Source organism: Myotis daubentonii, chromosome 2 (genome assembly GCF_963259705.1).
Source record: "Myotis daubentonii chromosome 2, mMyoDau2.1, whole genome shotgun sequence".
NCBI lineage: Eukaryota > Metazoa > Chordata > Mammalia > Chiroptera > Vespertilionidae > Myotis > Myotis daubentonii.
The window spans coordinates 101,250,464-101,273,261 of NC_081841.1; the positions used below are offsets into that span (position 1 = coordinate 101,250,464).

A 22,798-nucleotide genomic window follows, 5' to 3' on the forward strand; every position below is an offset into this window, starting at 1 on the left:
ACTTTCTTTATACTTTTCTATATTTTCATTTTCGACAAGAATATATATATTTTTATTTAATTTTTGAAAAACAGTTGCTAATAAACTTTTTAAGTCTGTAAAAGGTATAAGTGACTAAAGGCTAGAAAATGATCAAGAGCAACTAGGATCGTCTTATCACGTGGTATAGAAAAATCATTATGGGCACATTGTCCAATCATGCATAGGTATCCTCTCCTCCGGGAGGATTTTTAAAGAATCACTGCAATAGTGAATCACTGTTAAAAGATTACAATGTTATCTGTCTTTGTAATTATCATTATAAAATCTTATGATTGTTTATATTCCAAGCATTATTTTAAGCCTTTTATGTGCATTTGTCACATATAATCTTAGCAATAATACTAAGTTGTCATTTCTATCCATATTTTATAAATGAGGAAATGAAGGTGAAGGACCCACAAATAATAGCTGATGATATTCCTGATTATTTTTGAGCCTCTTAATTAGCTCTTACCTATTGTAATGTTCTGAAGAGGTCTGTTATATTTCTCAAATGTTAGGGAAGAGAAAAGTTGAGAACTATTGGTCTAAAGTCTATGTCTGTTTAAATATAGGGAAAAAAAGTTACAGTATTAGAAAAAGTATATTTTATTTCAAAAGACTGAAACATTTTATATCAGCAAAATGAAAGTACAACAAAGAACTTATGGTTTGTTCAGTTTGGCAATTGTACAAAAAGAAATAGAAATATGTATATATGTACCTTGACATTTTTCCATCAGATTATGACACATTTTTAAAAATAAAGAATGTGCAAAAATTATGGAATTGCTTTTTTAGAAAAATTCATTGTGTACTAGAAGACAAAGATATGCATAGTAAGTATTCATTAATGCACAAATCCTGCATTAATTTCTCAGAACACAGTAAAATGAACTAGAAATAAAAGCAGAATTATATTTTCTTAACTGTTCGACAGCATCAATTGAAAAATTTGCCATTTAAGATATAGAGTTTGAAAGTACAAAAGATACTCGAGTTAAATGTATACATTCATGGCAAATTGCAAGACACATCCCAGTGTTAGAATTCTTTGCAATCATACAAGTAAGCAAAAAGATATAGCTTTAAACCAGTTGTTTGAAAAGCAAATTAAAACAACAACAGAAAAATTGGATTAGAAAAAGAAATAACAGATCCATATCAGTTAAGAAAAACACAAATACTAACCAAAAGTTAGACCACAAGTGATATAAGCAATAAATTCATTCAACATACATATGATAGACATACATTGCGTTTATAAACATATTTCAACAAGTTCAGTTTTATTAGCAAAGTAATGCAATAATATTGAGGAGATGCCACTTCATCCTTTTTTTAATCCTCATCTGAGGATATTTTTTTTCTTATTGCTTTTTAGAGAATAGAAGGGAGGGAAGGTGAGAGAGAGACATCAACTGGTTGCCTCCAACATGAGCCCCGACCCGGAACTCAGGTACATGCCCTTGATCAGGAATCGAACCCATCACTCTTCTGTGCACTGGTTGATGCTGGAACAACTAAGCAACACCGGCCAGGGCACTACACGGTGGGCGTGTGTATCCCTCAGCTCAGCCTGCACCCTCTCCAATCTGGGACCCTCAAGGGATGTCCGACTGCCCGTTTACTGGGATCGGGTCTAAACGGGCAGTCGGACATCCCTCTCACAATCTAGGACTGCTGGCTCCCAACTGCTCACCTGCCTGCCTGCCTGATTGCCCCTAACCACTCCCCTGCCAGCCTGATTGGTGCCTAATTGCTCCCCTGCCAGCCCAATTGCCCCTAACTGCCCTCCCCTGCCGGTCTGGTCACCCCTAACTGCCCTCCCCTGCCAGCCTGGTCACCCCTAACTGCCCTCCCCCGCCAGCCTGGTTGCCCCCAACTGCCCTCCCCTGCCGGCCTGGTCACCCCTAACTGCCCTTGCCTGCTGGCCTGGTTGCCCCTAACTGCCCTCCCCTGCAGGCCCAGTTGCCCCCAACTTCCCTCCCTTGCTGGCCTGGTCTCCCCTAACTGCTCCCCTGCTGGCCTGATTGCCCCTAATTGCCCTCTCCTGCAGGCCTGATCGCCCCCAACTGTCCTCCCCTGCAGGCCTGGTTCTCCCCAACTGCCCTCTCCTGGTCCTTGTCGCCCCAACTGCCCGCCCCTGCAGGCCTGGTTGCCCCTAACTGCCCTCCCCTGCTGGCCTGGTTGCCCCTAACTGCCCTCCCCTGCAGGCCTGGTCCCCCCGACTGTCCGCCCCTGCAGGCCTGGTTGCCCCCAACTGCCCTCCCTTTCAGGCCTGGTCCCTCTCAAACTGCCCTCCCCTGCAGGCCATCTGTGTCCACATGGGGGCGGCCATCTTGTGTGTTGGAGTGATGTTCAATTTGCATATTACTTTCTTATTAGATAGGCTAATAATCAATTGTGTACTGACAGTGTAATGCAGGAGTTAAGAGGATGGACTCTGCCTCCATTTGAACCCTGGTTTTGCTAATGATGAACCAGTATGAAGTAGTTAATGTGGACTAACTCAGTTCAGTTGAGTTCTTTCTATCTTTGGTCATCTTATCTATAAATTGGAATAATACCTACTCATGAAGAGTTACTGTAAGGATGAAATTAATTAATCTGTGTAGTGGACCTGGTGCATAACTAGCATTCATGTTGCTGTTGTCAAATTGTAACTTCCATGCTTAAAAGTTTTTATTGAAATTTCATTTTTAAGAGAGATAGAACATTTTTTTAAAATATATTTTATTGGGGAGAACCAAGATGGCGGCATAGGTTAACGCCGGAGTTTGCTGCTTTGAACAACTACTTCAAAAGTGAAACTAAAACACGGAACGGACATCACCTAGAACCACAGGAACGCTGGCTGAGTGGAAGTCCTACAACTAGGAGGAAAGAGAAACGCACACGGACACTCAGAGGAGGCGCAGTGGTGAAGTCAAATTCTGAGGTGCGGAGTGCGCGGAGCGGGCTGGCGGCGGAGGGCGCGGTTGTTGTTTTCAATCAGGAGGGAGTCGCAGACTCTGAGCACCAGATCCGGGCGAGTCTTTAGGGACCCAGACTCAAACGGGAGAAGCGGGACTGTCTGGCTTCGGTCAGAGCGAGTGCAGCTTTCTCTCCGAGCTTTGCAGCGGGTGCTGGGACTCAGAGAGGCAGAGCCCCTGGGGACAGGACTGAGAGCCGCCATAACTGCTCTCTCCGGCCCACCCTGTTGATCCTGTGCGACCCGCCCCGCCCAAGCCCTGCACAGAGGCATTTGCCGGATAGCCTCAGGCAAAGGCTAGATTAGCACCTCCCTAGAGGACAGAAGTTCTCTCACTGCTGACACAGCTGATTCTCATAGCCACTTGGCCTGGAGGTCAAACCCTCCCTGGAATTAGCTACAACAATCAAGATTTAACTATAAGACTTCGAACAAAGACCACTAGGGGGTACACCAAGGAAGCATAACAAAATGCGGAGACAAAGAAACAGGACAAAATTGTCAATGGAAGATATAGAGTTCAGAACCACACTTTTAAGGTCCCTCAAGAACTGTTTAGAAGCTGTCGATAAACTTAATGAGATCTACACGAAAACTAATAAGACCCTCGATCTTATATTGGGGAACCAACGAGAAATTAAGCATACACGGACTGAAATAACGAATATTATACAGACGCCCGACAGCAGACCAGAGGAGCGCAAGAATCAAGTCAATGATTTGAAATGCGAGGAAGCAAAAAACATCCAACCGGAAAAGCAAAATGAAAAAAGAATCCAAAAATGCGAGGATAGTGTAAGGAGCCTTTGGGACAGCTTCAAGCGTACCAACATCAGAATTATAGGGGTGCCAGAAGATGAGAGAGAGCAAGATATTGAAAACCTATTTGAAGAAATAATGACAGAAAACTTCCCCCACCTGGTGAAAGAAATGGACTTACAGATCCAAGAAGCGCGGAGAACCCCAAACAAAAGGAATCCAAAGAGGACCACACCAAGACACATCATAATTAAAATGCCAAGAGCAAAAGATAAAGAGAGAATCTTAAAAACAGCAAGAGAAAGAAACTCAGTTACCTACAAGGGAATACCCATACGACTGTCAGCTGATTTCTCAACAGAAACTTTGCAGGCCAGAAGGGAGTGGCAAGAAATATTCAAAGTGATGAATAGCAAGAACCTACAACCAAGATTACTTTATCCAGCAAAGCTATCATTCAGAATTGAAGGTCAGATAAAGAGCTTCACAGATAAGGAAAAGCTAAAGGAGTTCATCACCACCAAACCAGGATTATATGAAATGCTGAAAGGTATCCTTTAAGAAGAGGAAGAGGAAGAGGAAGAAAAAGGTAAAGATATACATTATGAACAACAAATATGCATCTATCAACAAGTGAATCTAAGAATCAAGTGAATTAATAATCTGATGAACAGAATGAACTGTTGATTATAATAGAATCAGGGACATAGAAAGGGAATGGACTGACTATTCTTGGGGGGGAAAGGGGTGTGGGAGATGTGGGAAGAGACTGGACAAAAATCGTGCACCTATGGATGAGGACAGTGGGTGGGGAGTGAGGGCGGAGGGTGGGGCGGGAACTGGGAGGAGGGGAGTTATGGGGGGGAAAAAAAGAGGAACAAATGTAATAATCTGAACAATAAAGATTTAATTTAAAAAAAAAAGAAAAAAAAAGAAAATATATTTTATTGATTCTTTACAGAGAGGAAGGGAGAGAAAGAGGGATAGAGAGCTAGAAACATCGATGAGAGAGAAACATCGATCAGCTGCCTCCTGCACACTCCCCACTGGGTATGTGCCCTCAACCAAGGTACATGCTCTTGACCGGAATCGAACCCGGGACCCCTGAGTCCGCAGGCCGATGCTCCATCCTATGAGCCAAACCAGTCAGGGCAAGAAAGAACATTTTATATGCAAAGTAGATCTGCATTATCTGGGCCCCACCTTAGTAACCACATTTCCTGCTGGTGTACTCCGTGCCTACAAATGACTTCTTGAATAAACCAAGCTATTTCCTGCTTTATTCAGAGCCTTCTTGTTTTCCTTTCTGTCTGAAAAGTTTTTCCCAACTCACCCACTTACATAAGTAATCCTTTCCTCTGGGTAGTTCCTTCTTACCCTTCAGGTCTTAGTTTCAATATCTGCTCAGAAAGGCATCCCTCACCACTCTTCCAAGTAGTACCCCAGTTTTCCTTTCCTTACCAGCAGATACAAAGCAGGGTCCCCATTATTCTCTTTAATGGAACCCTTTTTTCTTTTATAGCATTTATTATACTTCATAACATTTTATGTATTTGCTTACCTTTCCTAATATCTAGCTTTTCTGTGTGACAGGGATCATGACTATTTTGTTAACCCCTATCTATCACATGCCAAGGACAGTACATGATATGCTCTCAATATGTTGAATGAAGGACATAAATTACAACCTGGAAAGTAAGAATTATCAACAACTTAAAAATATTCATTCCGAATGATCCATCAATCCTACCTTTAGTAAAGTCTTTTTTTGTTTGTTTTTAATCCTCACCTGAGGATGTGTTTTTGTTACTGATTTTTAGAGAAGGGAGAGAGAGAACACTGATCAGTTCCCTTCCTTATGCACCCTGACCAGGAATTGAATCCTCAACCTAGGTATGTGCTCTGATCAGGAATCAGACCCACAACATTTTGGTATGCAGGATGACACTCCAACCAACTTAGCCACCTGGACAGGGCTTTTTAGTAAGCTCTTTAAAGGAGATTATAAAAAATTGAAAAAGCCTTCTCAGCATTATTGATAATAATGATAAACTGGAAAAAAAATTGTATGTCTAACAACTAGAAAATAATTAAGCAAATTATGACACATAAAAAAATTACTGTGTAGTCACATAAAATTATAGTAAGTTAACATAATGTTATCATGTTAAGAGAAAGGGCAGATACAAAATAGTAGAAATAAGAAACTGTAAAAAGATACATATCAATAAAAGAAAGTATACCAAAAAATTGTGGTTAAAGTTATATTGCATTGTATTAATATTGAAAAATATTAACTTTCCTATAAGACTATTTATTATATTATAAAAGGGAAAATGTGTTATGTTTTTTAAAGTATCAAAAGTATTAATAAAAATTGCATGAAAGTTTAATTTTGAACAAATCTTGGATAAAAGCACTAACTTGGTTACTTATGGATTGCTGTCTCTTTTTCATAGACAGATCATCAAGAATCAACTTTTCCTATTGATTCAAAGTCTCTAATTTTGCCTCAATACATAGTGAACATATGAGGAACCTATTTTTATCCTTAGAATAAAGAGTTGTTGAAGTTAACAACAGATGAGTCACTGTTCTCTACTTCTACACCTATGTCAGATACCTCTGAGTGATGATGGCAGTGGCCTGATCAGCCCGATTTCTGTTCTTTCTCAAGAAAAGAATTCCCTGTAGTACTTACTTTTTTTAAATCAGAGTTGGCTTCTTACATAAAACCAATTTGTTATTCCTGCTGTATGCTAAGCATGTAAAATTCTGGAGACTAGAAAGCCTCTTTAAGAATGGTTGTGTGTTCAGTACAAAAACCTTGCTTTAAGAAATATCAGTGAGTTTCTCTTGTTTGTTTTGAGCATAATAACAGAAAGCAAGAAGAAATGCCATGAGACTACAAAGCAAGGGCATGTTTTTATAATTATAAGTGTGTTTGGGGGGGGGGGATAAAACCAATAAGATAAGGAATATCATAGTTTCAAACAAATATACTTGGATAAATATCCCATTGATATGTTTCATTGTTCAGCAGGCAATAAACAGTGTTCTATAATCACTTATGTGCCTTGTATAGCTATACTTAAAAATGTTGCCATGATGTTACAACACTTTTAAGTCATGTTGGACATCTGATCTTCATAGCAACAAATACAGTTTGATGGAGTAAATGCCTCATCAAATATTACCAGCAAAGATTCTATATGTTCTTTCAAGGTGATTATGTTTGGTAGTATATGAAAGATTGAAGACCATTTACCGTAATTATAGTTATTACTCTTTGTTTCATATATTATCACCAACTAATTGGAAGTTTGGGCTCTAGAGTTAAAAACTGCTACCAAATTCTCCTACTGATAAAGAAAAAAAGAAATTTACATTTTTGGAGAATAAAATATTATTTCAATGTGTCATTAAATACTAAAACAAAAATTGCCCATCAAGTCTTTTGAAGCTTTCCTTAATACTGATTAAGCAATGAAACAATGCTGATAAGAGTATTCATTGTTCATGATCTTTAGAGTATTTTTTTCCCTTTTTCTAGTGAGATTTCCATTAGGTTACATGCACAAAAGAAATTTAGTGTTAACTTGTCTGCTAATCTGAATATCATGCCCAGGAGCATATGGAACGCTACCATGGAAAATAACAGGAGGGGGGACCCATTGTTTGTTAAACAGTGTTATTAAAACAAGACTTAAAAACATTCTCTTTATGACTATAAAGTATGTCCACACTAACTTAAATTCACTTAAAGGCAAAGGAACTTTTTTTTTTAAGAACTTAAAATTTTACTTTTCAATTACAGTTTGCATTCAATATTATTTTGTAGTAGTTTCGGGTGTACAGCATAATGGTTAGACAATCATATACTTTACAAAGTGTTTCCCCCTATATTTAAAGTACTCACCTGGCACCATACATAGTTATTATAACACTAGAGGCCCAGTGCACGAATTCGTGCATGGGTGGGGTCTGGCCAGCCTGGCCCCAATCAGCAGATCGGAGCTGGGCCTGTCGGGAGGAGGAGACGGTGAGAGGTTGGCCAGCTGGCCCACCCTGATCAGGGCCTAATCAGGGCCTGGCTGGCTGGGGGGAGGGGCTGCAGGCGATTGGCCAGCAGGCCCTGTCCCCGATTGGGGTGGAGGGGCTGTGGGTGGTGAGCCATCCGGCCCCACCCCCGAATGGGGTGGGGGGGCTGATCAGGGGTCAGCGGCCACTGGAGGGACTGTGGGAGGTTGGCCAGCCGGCCCTGCCCCTGAGTGGATTGGGGGGCCAATCAGGGCAGAGTTGGCTCGGAGGAGGGGCTGCAGGCCGATTGGGATGGTGGGAGCCCATCAGGGGCGAGGCCGAAGGCAGTTGGCCGGCCCCACCCCTGTTCGGGGCGGGGGCCCAATCTGGGGTGGGGCCGGTGGGGGAGGGGCTACAGGAGGTTGGCCAGCTGGCCGCACCCCCCAATCCAGCTGGTTCGCTGGCTGCAGAGGGTGTCATAGCGACTGGGCGTTCGGTACTTACGGCATTCCGGTTTCTGGCTTTTTATATATATAGATTATTGACTAAATTCCCTAGGTTGTACTTTCTATCCCCATGAGTGTTTTATAATTACCAATTACTTCTTAGTTCCTTTACCACTTTCACCCAGTCCCCCAGCTCTACTCTCCTCTGGCAACCATCGATCTATTTTCTGTGTCTATGAATCTGTTTCAGTTTTATTTGTTCATTTATTTTGTTTTTTAGGTTCCATATATAAGTGAAATTACATGGTATTTGTCTTTCGCTGACTAACTTATTTTACTTAGTATAATACTCTCTAAGCCCATCCATGCTGTTGCAAATGGTAAGATTTCATAATGATTGAGTAATATTTCATTATACATATGTACCACAACATTTTTATCCACTCATTTATCGATGGGCACTTAGATTGCTTCCATGTCTTGACTATTGTAAATAATGCTGCAATGAAGATAGGAGAGCACATATTCTTTTGAATTAGTGTTTTGGATTTCTTTGGATATATACCCAAGAGTGGAATTGCTGGGTCATGAGAGGCAGTTTTGTTTTTATTTTCTTGAGGACCCTCTATACTGCTTTCCCTAGTAGCTGCACCAGTCTGCATTCCCACAACAGTGCATGAGGGTTCCTTTTTCTCCACATTCTCACTAACACTTGTTTGTGGAGTTATTTATGATAGCAGTTCTGACAATGTGTGGTAATAACTCATTGTGGTTTTAATTTGCATTTCTAGGCAGAGATACTTTTAAGTAGAAGTAGATAAGGCTTTGAAGACCTGCTTCCATTCATACAGTAGGCAGGGAGTTGCCTAGTAAGTTAATTTTTCATTAACTGGTACTTTGAACTTAAACCCTAATACTAGGCCAGACCTTGACAAAGAAACTGTTTACTCCCCACCAATTCTCCGATCCAAGTTTGGAACTGGACCAGTCCAGTAAGTCTAACAGTGGTCGGCAAACTCATTAGTCAACAGAGCCAAATATCAACAATTGAAATTTCTTTTGAGAGCCAAATTTTTTAAACTTAAACTATATAGGTAGGTACACTGTTATTAACTTAATTAGGGTACTCCTAAGGCTTAGGAAGAGCCACACTCAAGGGGCCAAAGAGCCACATGTGGCTCGCGAGCCGCAGTTTGCCGACCACGGGTCTAGAATAAAATGAAGAACAAGAGAGGGATTTTGTTCCTCTTTGCCCAGTAGCAGGCTGACCAATAACTTCCATCCCAGGACTTCTCAGTTCTGGGCTCAGCTGCTGAATGACTAATCCAAATAAAGTAGGAGAGGGATGCCCATGTATACTTGTGCTTTTGTCAGATTTGGAGATAATCTTTTAGGATTGAGGAAAATCTGTCACAGAAAATCAGTTAACTTGTACCTCTGGACAAGGAAGTGGGATTTGGAATGTGGTGAAGGAGTTATGGGTGGCTAAGGGTCTTTAACTCTTAACTGTATGTGACTTTATATTTTGAATTGATTATAGTCAGAATGTATTCATGTATTAATTATGTCTTTAAGGGGAAAAAAGAATCAGGTTTTTCCAAGTAGCATAAATGTAGGGTCTTTGGGGGCAGAAATAATAGGATAGCAATGATAAAGTTGTAAAAAGTTTAGTCACAGAACACTGAAAATATACATGTGGCAGGAGCAGTGTGAAGTGGTGGAATATAAGGCTGCAGAAATTGGTGGGAATGAGTGTACAGGTACCTTGCATCCCCTCAAGGACTTCAGATTTTGTTCACAGTTGGTGAGAGACCAATTAGAGTTGAAATAACATTTTAGTAACAATAATAAAGCATAGCAAAAGCATTCAAAGACATTTTTGGAAAGGTTCATCCTTACCTCTGTCTTTTTTGTTGTTGTTGTTCTAGTCCTACTAGGCACTTTTTTAAAAAAATATATTTTTATTGATTTTTTACAGAGAGGAAGGGAGAGGGATAAAGAGTTAGAAACATTGATGAAAGAGAAACATTGATCAGCTGCCTCCTGCACACCCCCTACTGGGGATGTGCCCGCAACCAAGGTACATGCCCTTGACCGGAATCGAACCTGGGACCCTTCAGTCCGCAGGCCGACACTCTATCCACTGAGCCAAACTGGTTAGGGCCTACTAGGCACTTTTTAAAAACAGTTATAGTAATAGTTTATGTATCATTTTATGTTCTGCTCTTTTCCCCTAATCTTGTAATAATTTCTTATGTTACTGTGGAAGAGTTTAAGTAAGGGAATGACATGATCAGCTTTGTCTTTTAAAAAGATAACTCTGGCATCACTAGGGAAGATGGCTTGATAGAAGAGAATCAAAATAGGGTTAAAGAGTAGGGAATGTGTTTAAGAGATGTTTAGGGGGTCCTGCCGATGAGAAGAGAGTTCTAGCAAACATGAAAGTACGCCCCTGAGTCCACATTGTAAGTTGAGAGCAAGCCTTACCCATCAGCCAAATGGAAATACTGCTTATTCCTCCTGGAAAGCTCCCCTCTGCCTTCAACATTTTGTACAAGTCTCAGAGATCTGGTTTCATTTTGAAGTAGGCTGAGCTCTAAGAGTCTTTGCAGAGACTAAACCAGTGTTGATCCATTAACAGTGCACAAAAGCATGTAGCTCACAGGGGGGATTGTTAGTGCTATACTTCCTTTTGGTACTTAGCCGATTATCTCAGTGGTCAGGAGTGTGTGTGTGTATAGTGATGACAGAGGTTTTGAAAACTTTTTCTTGAATAAAACATTATCATTGTTACTGCAGGAATACATATTAATTTAAAAACTCGCTATATAAAGTTACTTTCAGAAATATATATTTGGAAGGGAGCACTAGACTATTCAGAGATGGGGTAAATTATGCTGCTCCCCCAAAGTCTTGTTGTTTATAGTTAAGGCAAGTCACTTAATCTCTCTGGTGCCTAGTCTCCCCACACCTTAAAAAATGTGGGAGTTTTTAACCTCTGAAATGTGTATGTTATTACTTCAGCAGTATCTTTTATTTTTGCTGGTGATAACAAGTAATTTTGATCCTTAGTAGTTGATAGAATAATATATTGTAAGCTACATTTTATCCTTAATAGTACAGGGGCTATCACTAAGTACGTTAGGGAAGCCTGTGAACTAGTTATCACTAAAAACAGCCTTCACTTTGAACCAGTTATCACCAGAAATCTCCAATTTGATTTTAAGGTTGCTTTGATCAGTAATCAAAAGGCATTCTAATCTAGTTTCACGTTTACTTAGCAGACTGGTAGAATTAGTATAGCAGGATAAGTAAGGTGTGGGGATTACTTCTTCCCCTCTCCTCTCTCTGCCTCTGTGCCCTTCCCTTGTCTTCCATCTTCCCCTTGTCCTCCTTCTTGAAGAGGGACCAACCCTTTTATGTTAGAGACCCGATGCACAAAATTTGTGCAAGAGTTAGGCCTGCCTTCCCCCAGTGCCGGCACCGGCTTCCCTCTGGCACCTGGGACCCAGGCTTTCCTCCAGCTGCCAGCAGGCACCTGGGAAGGGCTTTTCTCTGGGCCAGCAGGTACCTGGGACCCAGGCTGCAGCCCCGGCTTCGTCTGGAGGGACGTCTGGTGTAATTAGCATATTACGCTTTTATTATTATAGATCAGTGATGGCAAACCTTTTGAGCTCAGTGTGTCAGCATTTTGAAAAACCCTAACTTAACTCTGGTGCCGTGTCACATGTAGAAATTTTTTGATATTTGCAACCATAGTAAAACAAAGACTTATATTTTTGATATTTATTTTATGTATTTAAATGCCATTTAACAAAGAAAAATCAACCAAAAAAATGAGTTCGTGTGTCACCTCTGACACACGTGTCATAGGTTTACCATCACTGTTATAGATAGTAGATACCATTAGAACAGATTTTAGATGACAGTTAATACTTTATATTTTTAGAGAGTTAAAACTGTTTAAAATATTACTCCTGTACAATCTCACTTTAAAACTTTAGCTTCCTTTTTTATTTAAAAACTAGAGGCCCGGTGCACAAAAATTTGTGCACTCGGGGGGGGAAAGGGGGGCCCCTCAGCCCGGCCTGTGCCCTCTTGCAGTCTGGGACCCCTTGAGAGATAACGACCTGCTGGCTTAGGCCTGCTCCCGGGTGGCAGAGGGCAGGCCCAATCCCTAGGTGTAGCCCCTGGTCGGGCTCAGAGCAGGGCCGATTGGGGAGTTGGGGCGCCGCCCCCTGTCATGCACAGAGCAGGGCGGATCAGGAGGTTGCGATGCCACCCTCAGTCATGCTCAGGTTAGGGCCGATTGGGGGGTTGGGGCACCGCCCCCTGTCACACTCAAGGCAGGGTCGATAGGGAGGTTGTGGCGCCACCCTCTGTCACGCACAGAGCAGGGCCGATCAGTGGGTTGGGGCGCTGCCCCCTGTCACACACAGAGCAGGGCCCATCAGGGGGGTTGGGGCTCCGTACCCTGTCACACACAGAGCAGGGTCGATCAGGGGGTTGGGGAGTTCCCCCCTGTCATGCACAGAGCAGGGCCCGTCAGGGGGTTGGGGAGCTCCCCCCTGTCACTCACGGAGTAGGGGCGATAGGGGAGTTGGGGCACCGCCCCCTGTCACACACAGAGCAGGGCGGATCAGGGGGTTGGGGCGCCTCCATCTATCACCCACAGAGCAGGGCCGATCAGGGGGTTGGGGCGCTGCCACTGTCACTCAAGACAGGGCCGATGGGGAGGTTATGGCTCTACCCCGTCACACACAGAGCAGGGCCCGTCAGGGGGGGGGGGGGGAGTGCCGCACCCTGTCACACACAGAGCCGCAGGGCGATCAGGGGGTTGGGGAGCTCCCCTGTATCAGGCACAGAGCAGGGCTGATCAGGAGGTTGGGGCGCCTTCCCCTGTCACGAACAGAGCAGGGCCAGTAGGGAGGTTGTGGCCCCACCCCCTGTCACACACAGAGCCGCAGGGCGGTCAGGGGATTTGGGCGCTGCCCCCTGTCACGCTGATCCCGGTGCTGGGAGGCATATTACCCTTTTACTATATAGGATAGAGGCCTGGTGCACATGTGGGGGCCGCCTGGTTTGCCCTGAAGCGTGTCCTGGATCAGGGTGGGGATCCCCACTGGGATGCCTGGCCAGCCTGGGTGAGTGGCTGAGGGCTGTTTGCAGCTGGTCACACCCCCTTCAGGATGGGGGTCCCCACTGGGGTGCCTGGCCAGCCTGGGTGAGGGGATGATGGCTGTTTGCAGCTGGTCACACACCCTTCAGGGTGGGGGTCCCCACTGGGGTGCCTGGCCAGTCTGGGTGAGGGGCTGAGGGCTATTTTCAGGCTGGCGGGTGACGGAAGCTCCCAACTGCTCCTTTTTTTCTTTTCTTTTTTATTCTGGGCCAGCTTTAGCTCTGAGGCTCCAGCTCTTAGGCCTCCACTCCTGAAAGCAGGTATCTGGTTTGTTTCGGTTCTATAATCGAAACTCTGTATCAACTCCAGCTCTGAGATCCCGGCTCGCTGAAAGCTGGTTTCTGGGGTTTTGTTTAGCTTCTATATTTGTTACTATGTTTCTTAAACTGCAGGCTCAGAGGCCGGCAAGGCAGTCAGGGAACGTTGGAGTCCTCCGTCACTGAAGCAAGCAATCCTCATGTTAGTTTCATGCTGCCTGGCTGCCAGCCGCCATCTTGGCTGGCAGTTAATTTGCATATCTCGCTGATTAGCCAATGGGAAGGGTAGCGGTCGTACGCCAATTACCATGTTTCTCTTTTATTAGATAGGATAAAAACCTCAATACTGTTCAGGTCATAGAAAATCCCTCTTACTTCACTAACTCATTTAGAAAAGACTGTATTAAATTGATTTCACTGTAATTTTTTTGTTGAAACAGATACATACCTTACTGTTTCCAAAATAGGGTATCAGGTGGCTCCTTCCCTATAGTTAATTTGCTATTTAGTATTAAATCATCTTTGAAATTTTTACTTCTTAAAGTTGCAGGGTGTTTTATATAATTGAAAGAGTTGAAAGGAACCACAGCATCATAACTTAGTCAGATGATCCACAGTTGTGAAAACAGATAGATAAAAGGGCCAGGAAAAGCCTTAGGTGTGCATGGAGAGGAGCATTGCCATATTTGGCCTTCATTAGATTGTATATTGCTTTGCATATGTACACACAAAGTTTCTTTGGTGACTTTCTGTATTTGATATTAATTTTTGAGTAGATGAGATATTTTAAAAGGTGGATTTGTGTTATATTGGCATATTGTCTATTTGAAAGAAACCACTACTGTCTACTGAAAAAAACACACTATTTTGTTTCCACAGAAACCTGCTAATATTTTAGTTATGGGTGAAGGTCCTGAGCGAGGAAGAGTAAAAATTGGTATGTTTTATCTTTGATAAGTCACAGTGTAGCACTCTTTTAAGACTTTTGTAGGCAGCTGTATCACTTCTAATTTTTGCTTTAATAATACGCCTATATTCATGTACCTCCATATGATTGAAGCCATTTTTAAAGAGTATACATTAAAAGTGAAAAGTGTTTCACACTCTTAAAGGTGTCAATCTTTAGAGACTGAAGTGTTCTGATTATAAAATAAGCCATGCAAGCTTTTTAAAAACTTTTACCTTCATTAAAAATAGCCTGTAGTTGAGGGGGGGGGGGGGGCAATGGGGGGATAAGGACACATGTAATACCTTAATCAATAAAGGAAAAAATAATAAATAATAAAATGAAAAAAATAAAGAGAATACTTTTTTAAAAAATAGCCTGTAGAGGTGAGTGGCTTCTGTTTGTGTTAGCCCGCAAGCCTCACCTTTAGTCCCAAGGGCATTCAGCATACTGGTAATTGAACCATCAGGTCTGTTCACCTGAACCAGATTAGATCAGAATATATGCTTCTGTTGACCCCATCTAGATTAGGAATTACAAACCAGGAAAACCACTGAGGCCAGATAGATACAGAACCTTAAGTTCTAACAAGCCTATCTTGTAGCAGGCCTTTGCCTGATGGTAAAAAAAAAAAAAATTAATGAGCATTTTGTACTTTGGCATGTTTTTTAATAGCTTCTTAAAAATATATCCAAACAAAATTTTACACATTTTTGATAATTTATAAGGATAGAATTAAATTAATTTATCCTAATTGGGGTTTTTTCATTGTCATTTCTAAGTTGTGTTTGTCACATTTAGTTTGTTTTGTGTGTGGGTAGAAATGTTGTAACTGAATTGGATGAATTTAAAGGCAGCAGGTTTGTGGAACCATTTAACAAAGTTAAATAGTAATTTCTGATTGCATGATTTAATATGAATAAGAATTATAAGCTGATTTGTACCATTTCTCCAACAAAGAAAAACATAGGTGTTACTAACTCTTCTTCCCTCTCCTCCTCTATAAATTCCCCAGATCTCACTTTCCACTTTAATTAGACTCAAATATACTCTTTTATGATATAAATATTGCAAACTTTTTAGTAGTGATAACATTTGATGCACCTCAAAGTACTCCTAGTCATTGATTTCCCTAGAGAACCAGGCCCTGTTAGTACTGTCATCAATGATGTTAAGTCCTCACCTGTGCTTTTAAAGGATTTTGTCCAAGCCAGTTTGGTGCCACCAAATTAAAATATAAGTTCAAAGCATGCAAAATGTAAAAGACCCAAAGAGTAGTGACAGATGTGTTCTTTACTGTAAAATTTGGGGAAAGCATATACTAAGGTAATCTAGTTTGGGATTATATTTCTGTGTAATGTATATAATGTTGGCAGGTTTGGGGAGGAAGGCACTAACGGCTTAAAAGCATTCACATTTAAGAAGAAATAATCAGTTTTCTGTGAACCAGTACTTAGTAAGCTGACTCATGGTTTTAATTCTTTGCCAAATGTCTGTATTTTTCAAACCTCCATAATTAACTAGATTAGCCTAGGATCTACTTCATTAAAAAATGTATGTTAGGAGAACAAACTAAACAAATGGTGGATGAATCTTGAAATTTTTGAATTGGTGGTATGGTAGTGATTTTTTTTATTCAACATGTATTTGCCAAAAGCTATGCATAATGACACCATACTTGATACTAAAAAGAATAGAGAAATGAAAAAGACACAATTTTTGCCTTTAACAAAATTACAGTGTAGTAGGATAAACAGCCATGCCTCAATAACTACACTACACATTAAACCATATTAAGTGCCATGAACCACAGCTCCAGCTCGGATATGAGTGATGGCATTTGTCAAATCATTTAATTTCTTCTAACCTCAATGTTGTCATTTGGAAAAGAAGGTGATTGATTGAACTATATGACTTTAAAGTCTTTTCCAGCTTAACAAAATACTGTGACTCTTAAGTTAGTAAAATTCAACCCAAATAAATGGGGAGAAATAGTGGTGTTAACATACTGTACAGTCAACTTTTGATTATACCAGTGAACAGACTTATTGATGCAATGATGGAAAGCCTTCTCTGATCTCGTTTCTCAGTGCGTTTGACCAATGCAAAGAATGGAAATGCAGTTTAACAATCCTGTCCCCAATGGTGGTATGGCAGATGGAAAGAAATATGCCTAGAGGAGTAGGGTCATCCTTGACCTCTGGCAGCACAGCATGTCTCTAGCCTAGTTGAAGAGTGAGTGACAATAGTTTGCAAAGAATGAAGATCTCAGACTTGTCTTACTTTTAGGTTTTGTGTTTTTTTCTCCCAGAATTCAGCACATTTTCATATCTTACTAAATAACAGTGATAAAATTAGAGTAATCAATTAAATTTGTTAAAATCTATTTACTTAACATTCTTCTATGGGTTTTTTTGTTTGTTTGTTTGTTTGTTTGTTTGTGTTTGATTTTTTACAGCTGATATGGGCTTTGCCCGATTATTTAATTCACCTTTGAAGCCTTTAGCAGATTTGGATCCAGTAGTTGTAACATTCTGGTACCGAGCTCCAGAATTACTTCTTGGAGCAAGACATTATACCAAAGCTATTGGTGAGTAGAACTAATTAAGATTCTGTGACGTTTTAAAAGTGGCTTTGTTGTTGTAAAATATAAATATTTCTGTAAATTTTTGAATCAAGTAACAGAAAAGTATAAAAGTAAGAACAAAAACTAACCTAAAATTCTACTACCTAGAAATATCATCATTGGCATTAGGGGTATATCATTCCAGACATACCTCTCTGATAGATAAATAGATATTAAAAACATTTTAAATATATGAGATCATACTATGCATTCTAAGTAAAAAGTATTTTAAATTTTACTTGAAAGGAGAAATAAGCACAGTAAAATTTCTAAGTTATTGAACTTCAGACAATTATTTTTTTCAAATATTAGTTCCTAAAATATTCCCTTAAAGTTAAGGGAAAAAATACTTTTAAAAGTAGTAGTCTAGAATATCTTAATTCACTTTAAAATTTTCATAGTATTGATCACCTCTCTATTATGACATATTAGGAAATTAGTGCTTTTATACTTCTTCCCCCACTTACCTCTCATTTTATAAGCTATATTAGTAATATCATTAGTATTACTACTTTGTTGATGATTTCAGCCTTTAATTTCTGTTTGCAAGCCATAATTCTCATGGTCTAATTTAGATCAGTATTGTAATAGATTCAGTGTTCAGCTGCCATAGTGCTTTTACCACAGGTTTATGTGCTTTGCCTCTTTTTGCCCTTATTGTGTGTTTTTACTGGTTACTTAACTTGTTCTATATATGATATTAAACCTACCTTTCTTTTCTTGGATAACTCCATCCTGAAGTTTTCTATGTTTTGCTCTATTCTGGATTGTGTTTCATCCTGGCTTTTCCTTTCTGTTTTTCTTTTTTCTTTTTTTTAATTCCTATGGGTTGGGTATATTTCTTTCTGGGTTTCATTATCTCATTCCTTATTTCACTACAGCATATTCTCAAGTAACAGCCTTTAAAGGGGTATCTTAGAGGTAATTTTCTAGTTCTTGTATTTCTGAAAAATGCCTTTTTCAGACTTGACAATTTGTCAGGGTGCAAAATTATTTATCTAGGTGCAAAATAATTCTCCCTCAGAATTTGATGATGCTCTTCCATTGTCTTCTAGCATCAGTGTTGCTAATGAAATGTCTCATGCCAACATTCTTCTCATTTATTGGTATATTGCCTGGGGTTTTTGTCTTTCTTAAAACAAAATAGGATTTCTCATCCTGATATTTCACAGTGATCTGCTGGCTACTTGGTAGACACATTTGATCTGAAGTTCATTTCCTATATCCCTATTTCTTTCTCTCCTAAACTAAGTGTAGACAGATGTTAGGCTTCTTTTATTGAGCCGTTATACCACTTTTCTTCTCATGCATTTTCTGCCTTTGTCTTTTTTATTTCCAAGAGCCCCTTCTTATCCTCTGATTCTTAATTTCTCATAACATCCTGTATTGTTTTATGAGAAGAAAATCTTCTCAAATATCTGTTAAGATAGTGATAACAGTGCTTTTTAATTGTTTGTAATTTGCTGTATTCCTGGAATAATTATCCATTTTTTTTCTGTAGGCATTCTTTTTATTTATATGTCTTGATCACTTCTTTCCATGTGACAATTGTTCTTCAACTGTTGACCCTTGATTGTATCTTCATATTTAAGAATCTGATTACAGAAAGTTGTTTGGGAACTTTGTGTACATTTACTTTAGGGTGATCCAGCAGAGAATTGCCATTAACTGAGGAAACCCTAAATGCTAGCAAGCACAAATCTTTGCTTTGAGACCATTCATATTCTTTAAAGGAAGAATTCTCCCACTTTTGGCCCAGTCTATGTACCTGATAGCCCCTGGGCAGTGGAGGAGAGTGGTGAGAGGAGGATCAGCTCTTAAAAATATAGTTGAAACTAGTGAAAACTGGTCTTGGAGAGGAGATATACTGTGGTCCTAAGGCATGATGAAGTGAAGTCTTGTGAATTTCAGGGAAGCCAGCTAGATGGCAGAGGTAGAGGGAGACATTGAGGCAGGATGCTGGCCATCATGAGGACACACCTCTGAATTCTAGCCACCACATAGGACCCAGTAGTGTTGACCAGGCTTGACTGCTCCCCCCTACCTTTCAATTTGACATTGAAAGGCCTCTGTTCCCCTCTGACCATTCTGACATTTTGGAGCGCCGTAGGCCGCAGCCAGTAAAGTTAAGACATAATGAAATGTATTTTAGAAGACTTTTCTTTTAACTCAATGAATAATCACAGATCCCATGCTCTGTGTGGAGGCTCCATGTCTAGTTTACAGCCTTTCAGGGGAGGCACGCGTTGAACCGTTACTATGAGCTGAGTGCTATTGTACAGGTTTGTTCAAAGGGTGGGTTTGATATTGCCAGGATGGTAGAGGAAAAGGCATTCCGGGCAGGAGGAACCACATGGAAACCTTCAGGTGTGTCGTGTGAATGGAGGATAGGAGTAGTTAGTGTGGCTGGAAGATGTGATGTTTGGGAGGGAAGCAAGCTGGATGTTAGAGGGAAATCATTTGAAAGGATTCTATGCTGAATGCTGTACCTTAGCTGCATGCTCCATGTTTCATTCAAATGGTGGTGAGAACAGTCAATGGATAAGATCTAGGAGGACTCGTTGACCATCCCACATTGTTATTAAAAACAAAAAGAAAATACAGTTTACCCTTGAACAACGCAGGGGTTGGAGCAACAACCACCCAAACAATAAAAATTCAGCATATGAATTGTTGACCCTCCATATACTTGGATTCCCAGTTGCAAATAGCAAATATGTACAGACTTGTTGTAGTTGGAATATTTCAAAGTACAAAATCTCCCAGAGTTGTGCAGGTCAATACTGCTTCCTACTTAACAGTAATACTGTGGCCTAGATCCTTCTCAGTACTGTTACATCTGCCTTTCATGTCCCAGAAATATGTTTACATATGTCTGCCTGGATCAGATCTTCACATGGCCAGTCTCTTCTTTTCATTCAGATCTTAGTCAAAATACTGCCTCTTCACAGAGAACTTCCTTGATCACAGTCTAAAGTAACCACCCTACCTTCCTCATCAGAGTTCCGTCTTACTGTCTTGATAGCATCAAACAGTGCCTGAAATCCACTAAAACAGATCCGCCTGTCCTAACCGTTCCCCAGTTACAGGCCAGAGCCTCTACGGCACATAGTAGTAACGTAGTACTCTGTTGAGTAAGTGAATGAATCTTGTCCCTGGGGGTCTCCTGTTCTTGTCATTACTGTGGGTTTGTATCTTTATTACTTTATTGTCATTTCAATGTATACTCAAGAAGGTAAAAGGAGAAATACTTGTGATTATTTCTCCATATCAGTCTTGAATCCAACATGTCTTTTTTCAAAAAATCTTTATGTTCACCACTCTTCATACCAGCATTGAGATCACATTTTATTTTATAGAAAAATAAAGGTAGATAAAGTTAAGTCAGCTTGATATGGGATTTCTCAACTATCTTTGTGAGTTTTCTACAAATCTAAAATAATTCCAAAATAAAATACATATATTTTAAAAAGTCAGAAGGAAAACTAAAGATTATTAAAGGTAGTTCTATTTTTGAGTTACATAGTATTACCTAAACACATATTTGGTTATCTTTTTTACAAGTACATTCTACATGTACTTAAAAGCATATAAACTAATATGATCCATAGCTATTTTTTCCACCTAGAAAATGAATATTTAAAAATAGTGTTACTTTTGGTAAGACACGTTAATAGAACATACAAATAGAAAGTCATTACCTAATGTTAGCTGCTATTAACTGAAAACTTGAGACTTTGAAATCACTTAAGTAAATTAAGAAATATATTATTGGCCCTAGTCAGGTAGCTCAGTTGGTTAGAGTGTCATCCTGATATGCCAGGGTCTCAGGTTCGATCCTAGGTCAGGGAACATATGGGAAGCAACCAATAAATGCATAAATAAGTGGAACAACACATCTCTCCTCTCTCACTCTCGCTCTCCCTCCCTCCCTTCCTCTTTTTCTCTCTCCCTAAAATCCATCAATAAATACAATTTTTTAAAATGTACTATTGCAGAAGCTTGTGACTTTGGTTCATTATTATATTTTTCTTAGTAAACTTATATTTTACTGTGAACATTAAGATTTGTATAGCCTGATATTCACTAATTCTAAAATCCAACAGCTTTAATGCAAGGGCTCTTTGTCATAAAGCAAACTATCAGCAGTTAGGTAGATTCCTTTAGTCAAATGACTTTGTAATTTGGGAAAGAGAATGCCTTTCTTCATAGCTTTTCCCTTTTCTTTTCATCAGCATTAAAATTTATTGAATAACTTAAACTTTTTAAAACTTAAGAGAAACCAAAATGAATGCAAATTATGTAGTTTAAGGGATGTCCAGTTGAGAAAACAGTAATGAATATATGCATAAAATAATTTTGTCAGCTTCAAATAGAAGTAACAAAGACTAGCAACCTGACTTGTAGCCTTAACTCTGTCACTCCGGAGGGTGTATGTGTTTGTGTATGTTTCGGCAAAACGAGAATTTAACCTAACTCATTTCTTAGATCCCCATCAACTCTGAGAGCTCTATGACTTTAGGTAAAAACAGCTGCCTTCTGAGATAGGGAGATCACAAAGATTACTAACTTGGGTTGAAACTCAGGTCAGCGACAGCCCTTCTGCAATGGTGCTCCCCACCTCGTGTCCACCTGACTTGGCCAAGAACAATCTTGTATCAAAACATTAGCACAAAAAAGTTATATTGGTATCTGTATTTTTTGTTTGAGAGATAAATTACACATAAACTATTTTTAATGTAAGTTTTAAAAAATAGAATAAAGAAGTAAAAAGTGAAATTTCTTCCTTGATTTCAGTCTCTCCCACTCAATCCCATTCTTCCCATCACCTATGCAGGTAGCCTAAGAGTCCCTTAAAGTAATCAACAGGTTCCCCACACCACAGTGAAAGCTATGTACCAAGAACTTCCCTAGCAGATTGACTTCCCTGTCAAATAGTTGTAGTGTGAGCAGTTGGTAGATGAACCTGTGTGGTTGAATTTATACATAAATACCTTTGGCATCAGTTAGAAGAGTGAAGTCTGCTAGTGGAGATTGGTGGATTATTTTAAACTAAAGGCTAAAAAGAAACAGCAAAAGAGCATAGGAAAAAATCTGAACATCCAACTACTATATTCCCACTTTCTATTACAAACAGATTTTAGTGCTGTGGTCATTTATTCCATTGTTCAGAACTGTAAGCTGAATCATTAAATCAAAGAGAGGAGATGATAGGTTGTAAACATTGTCCTCCCCGGACAAAGTTAAAATCATTTTGAGCATCTGGAGTTTAGTTTGATTGACTTTGTGGAGAGGCTGAAAGGGGATTATTAATTTTTACTTTACTAATAGTAAAGGAGTCTCAAGTTTTACTAAAGTATGGATTTTCAAGCTCAGATTTTTGTCCGCAAGTAACTGAATGCCTGCTGAATATGTAGCATTCTATTAAATGGGAAATATACAATAAGATAGGGAGAATGAGAACTGACGCTTTTATTAAGCTAGAAGCTTGCTATTAGTACACCTATTGATTAAAACATTATCTAACAAATCTTTTTCTCTCCCCATTTGGGCCTACTTTGCCTGGTTAG

The 22,798-nt window shown here is 39.9% G+C and overlaps 1 protein-coding gene across 8 annotated transcripts in view; it reads left to right on the forward strand.

The window, feature by feature from the left end:
- The window catches only part of CDK8 (cyclin dependent kinase 8), a 163,138-nt gene that overhangs the window by 126,272 nt on the left and 14,068 nt on the right, over positions 1-22,798 (forward strand). For 7 of the 8 annotated variants that reach the window (XM_059684035.1, XM_059684033.1, XM_059684031.1 and 4 more), the window contains 2 exons: positions 14,536-14,593; positions 17,061-17,192. In XM_059684035.1, coding sequence (XP_059540018.1) covers positions 14,536-14,593; positions 17,061-17,192 — 190 coding nt within the window. The remainder of the gene's footprint in view (positions 1-14,535; positions 14,594-17,060; positions 17,193-22,798) is intronic. The other variant, XM_059684036.1, reaches the window with a different exon arrangement.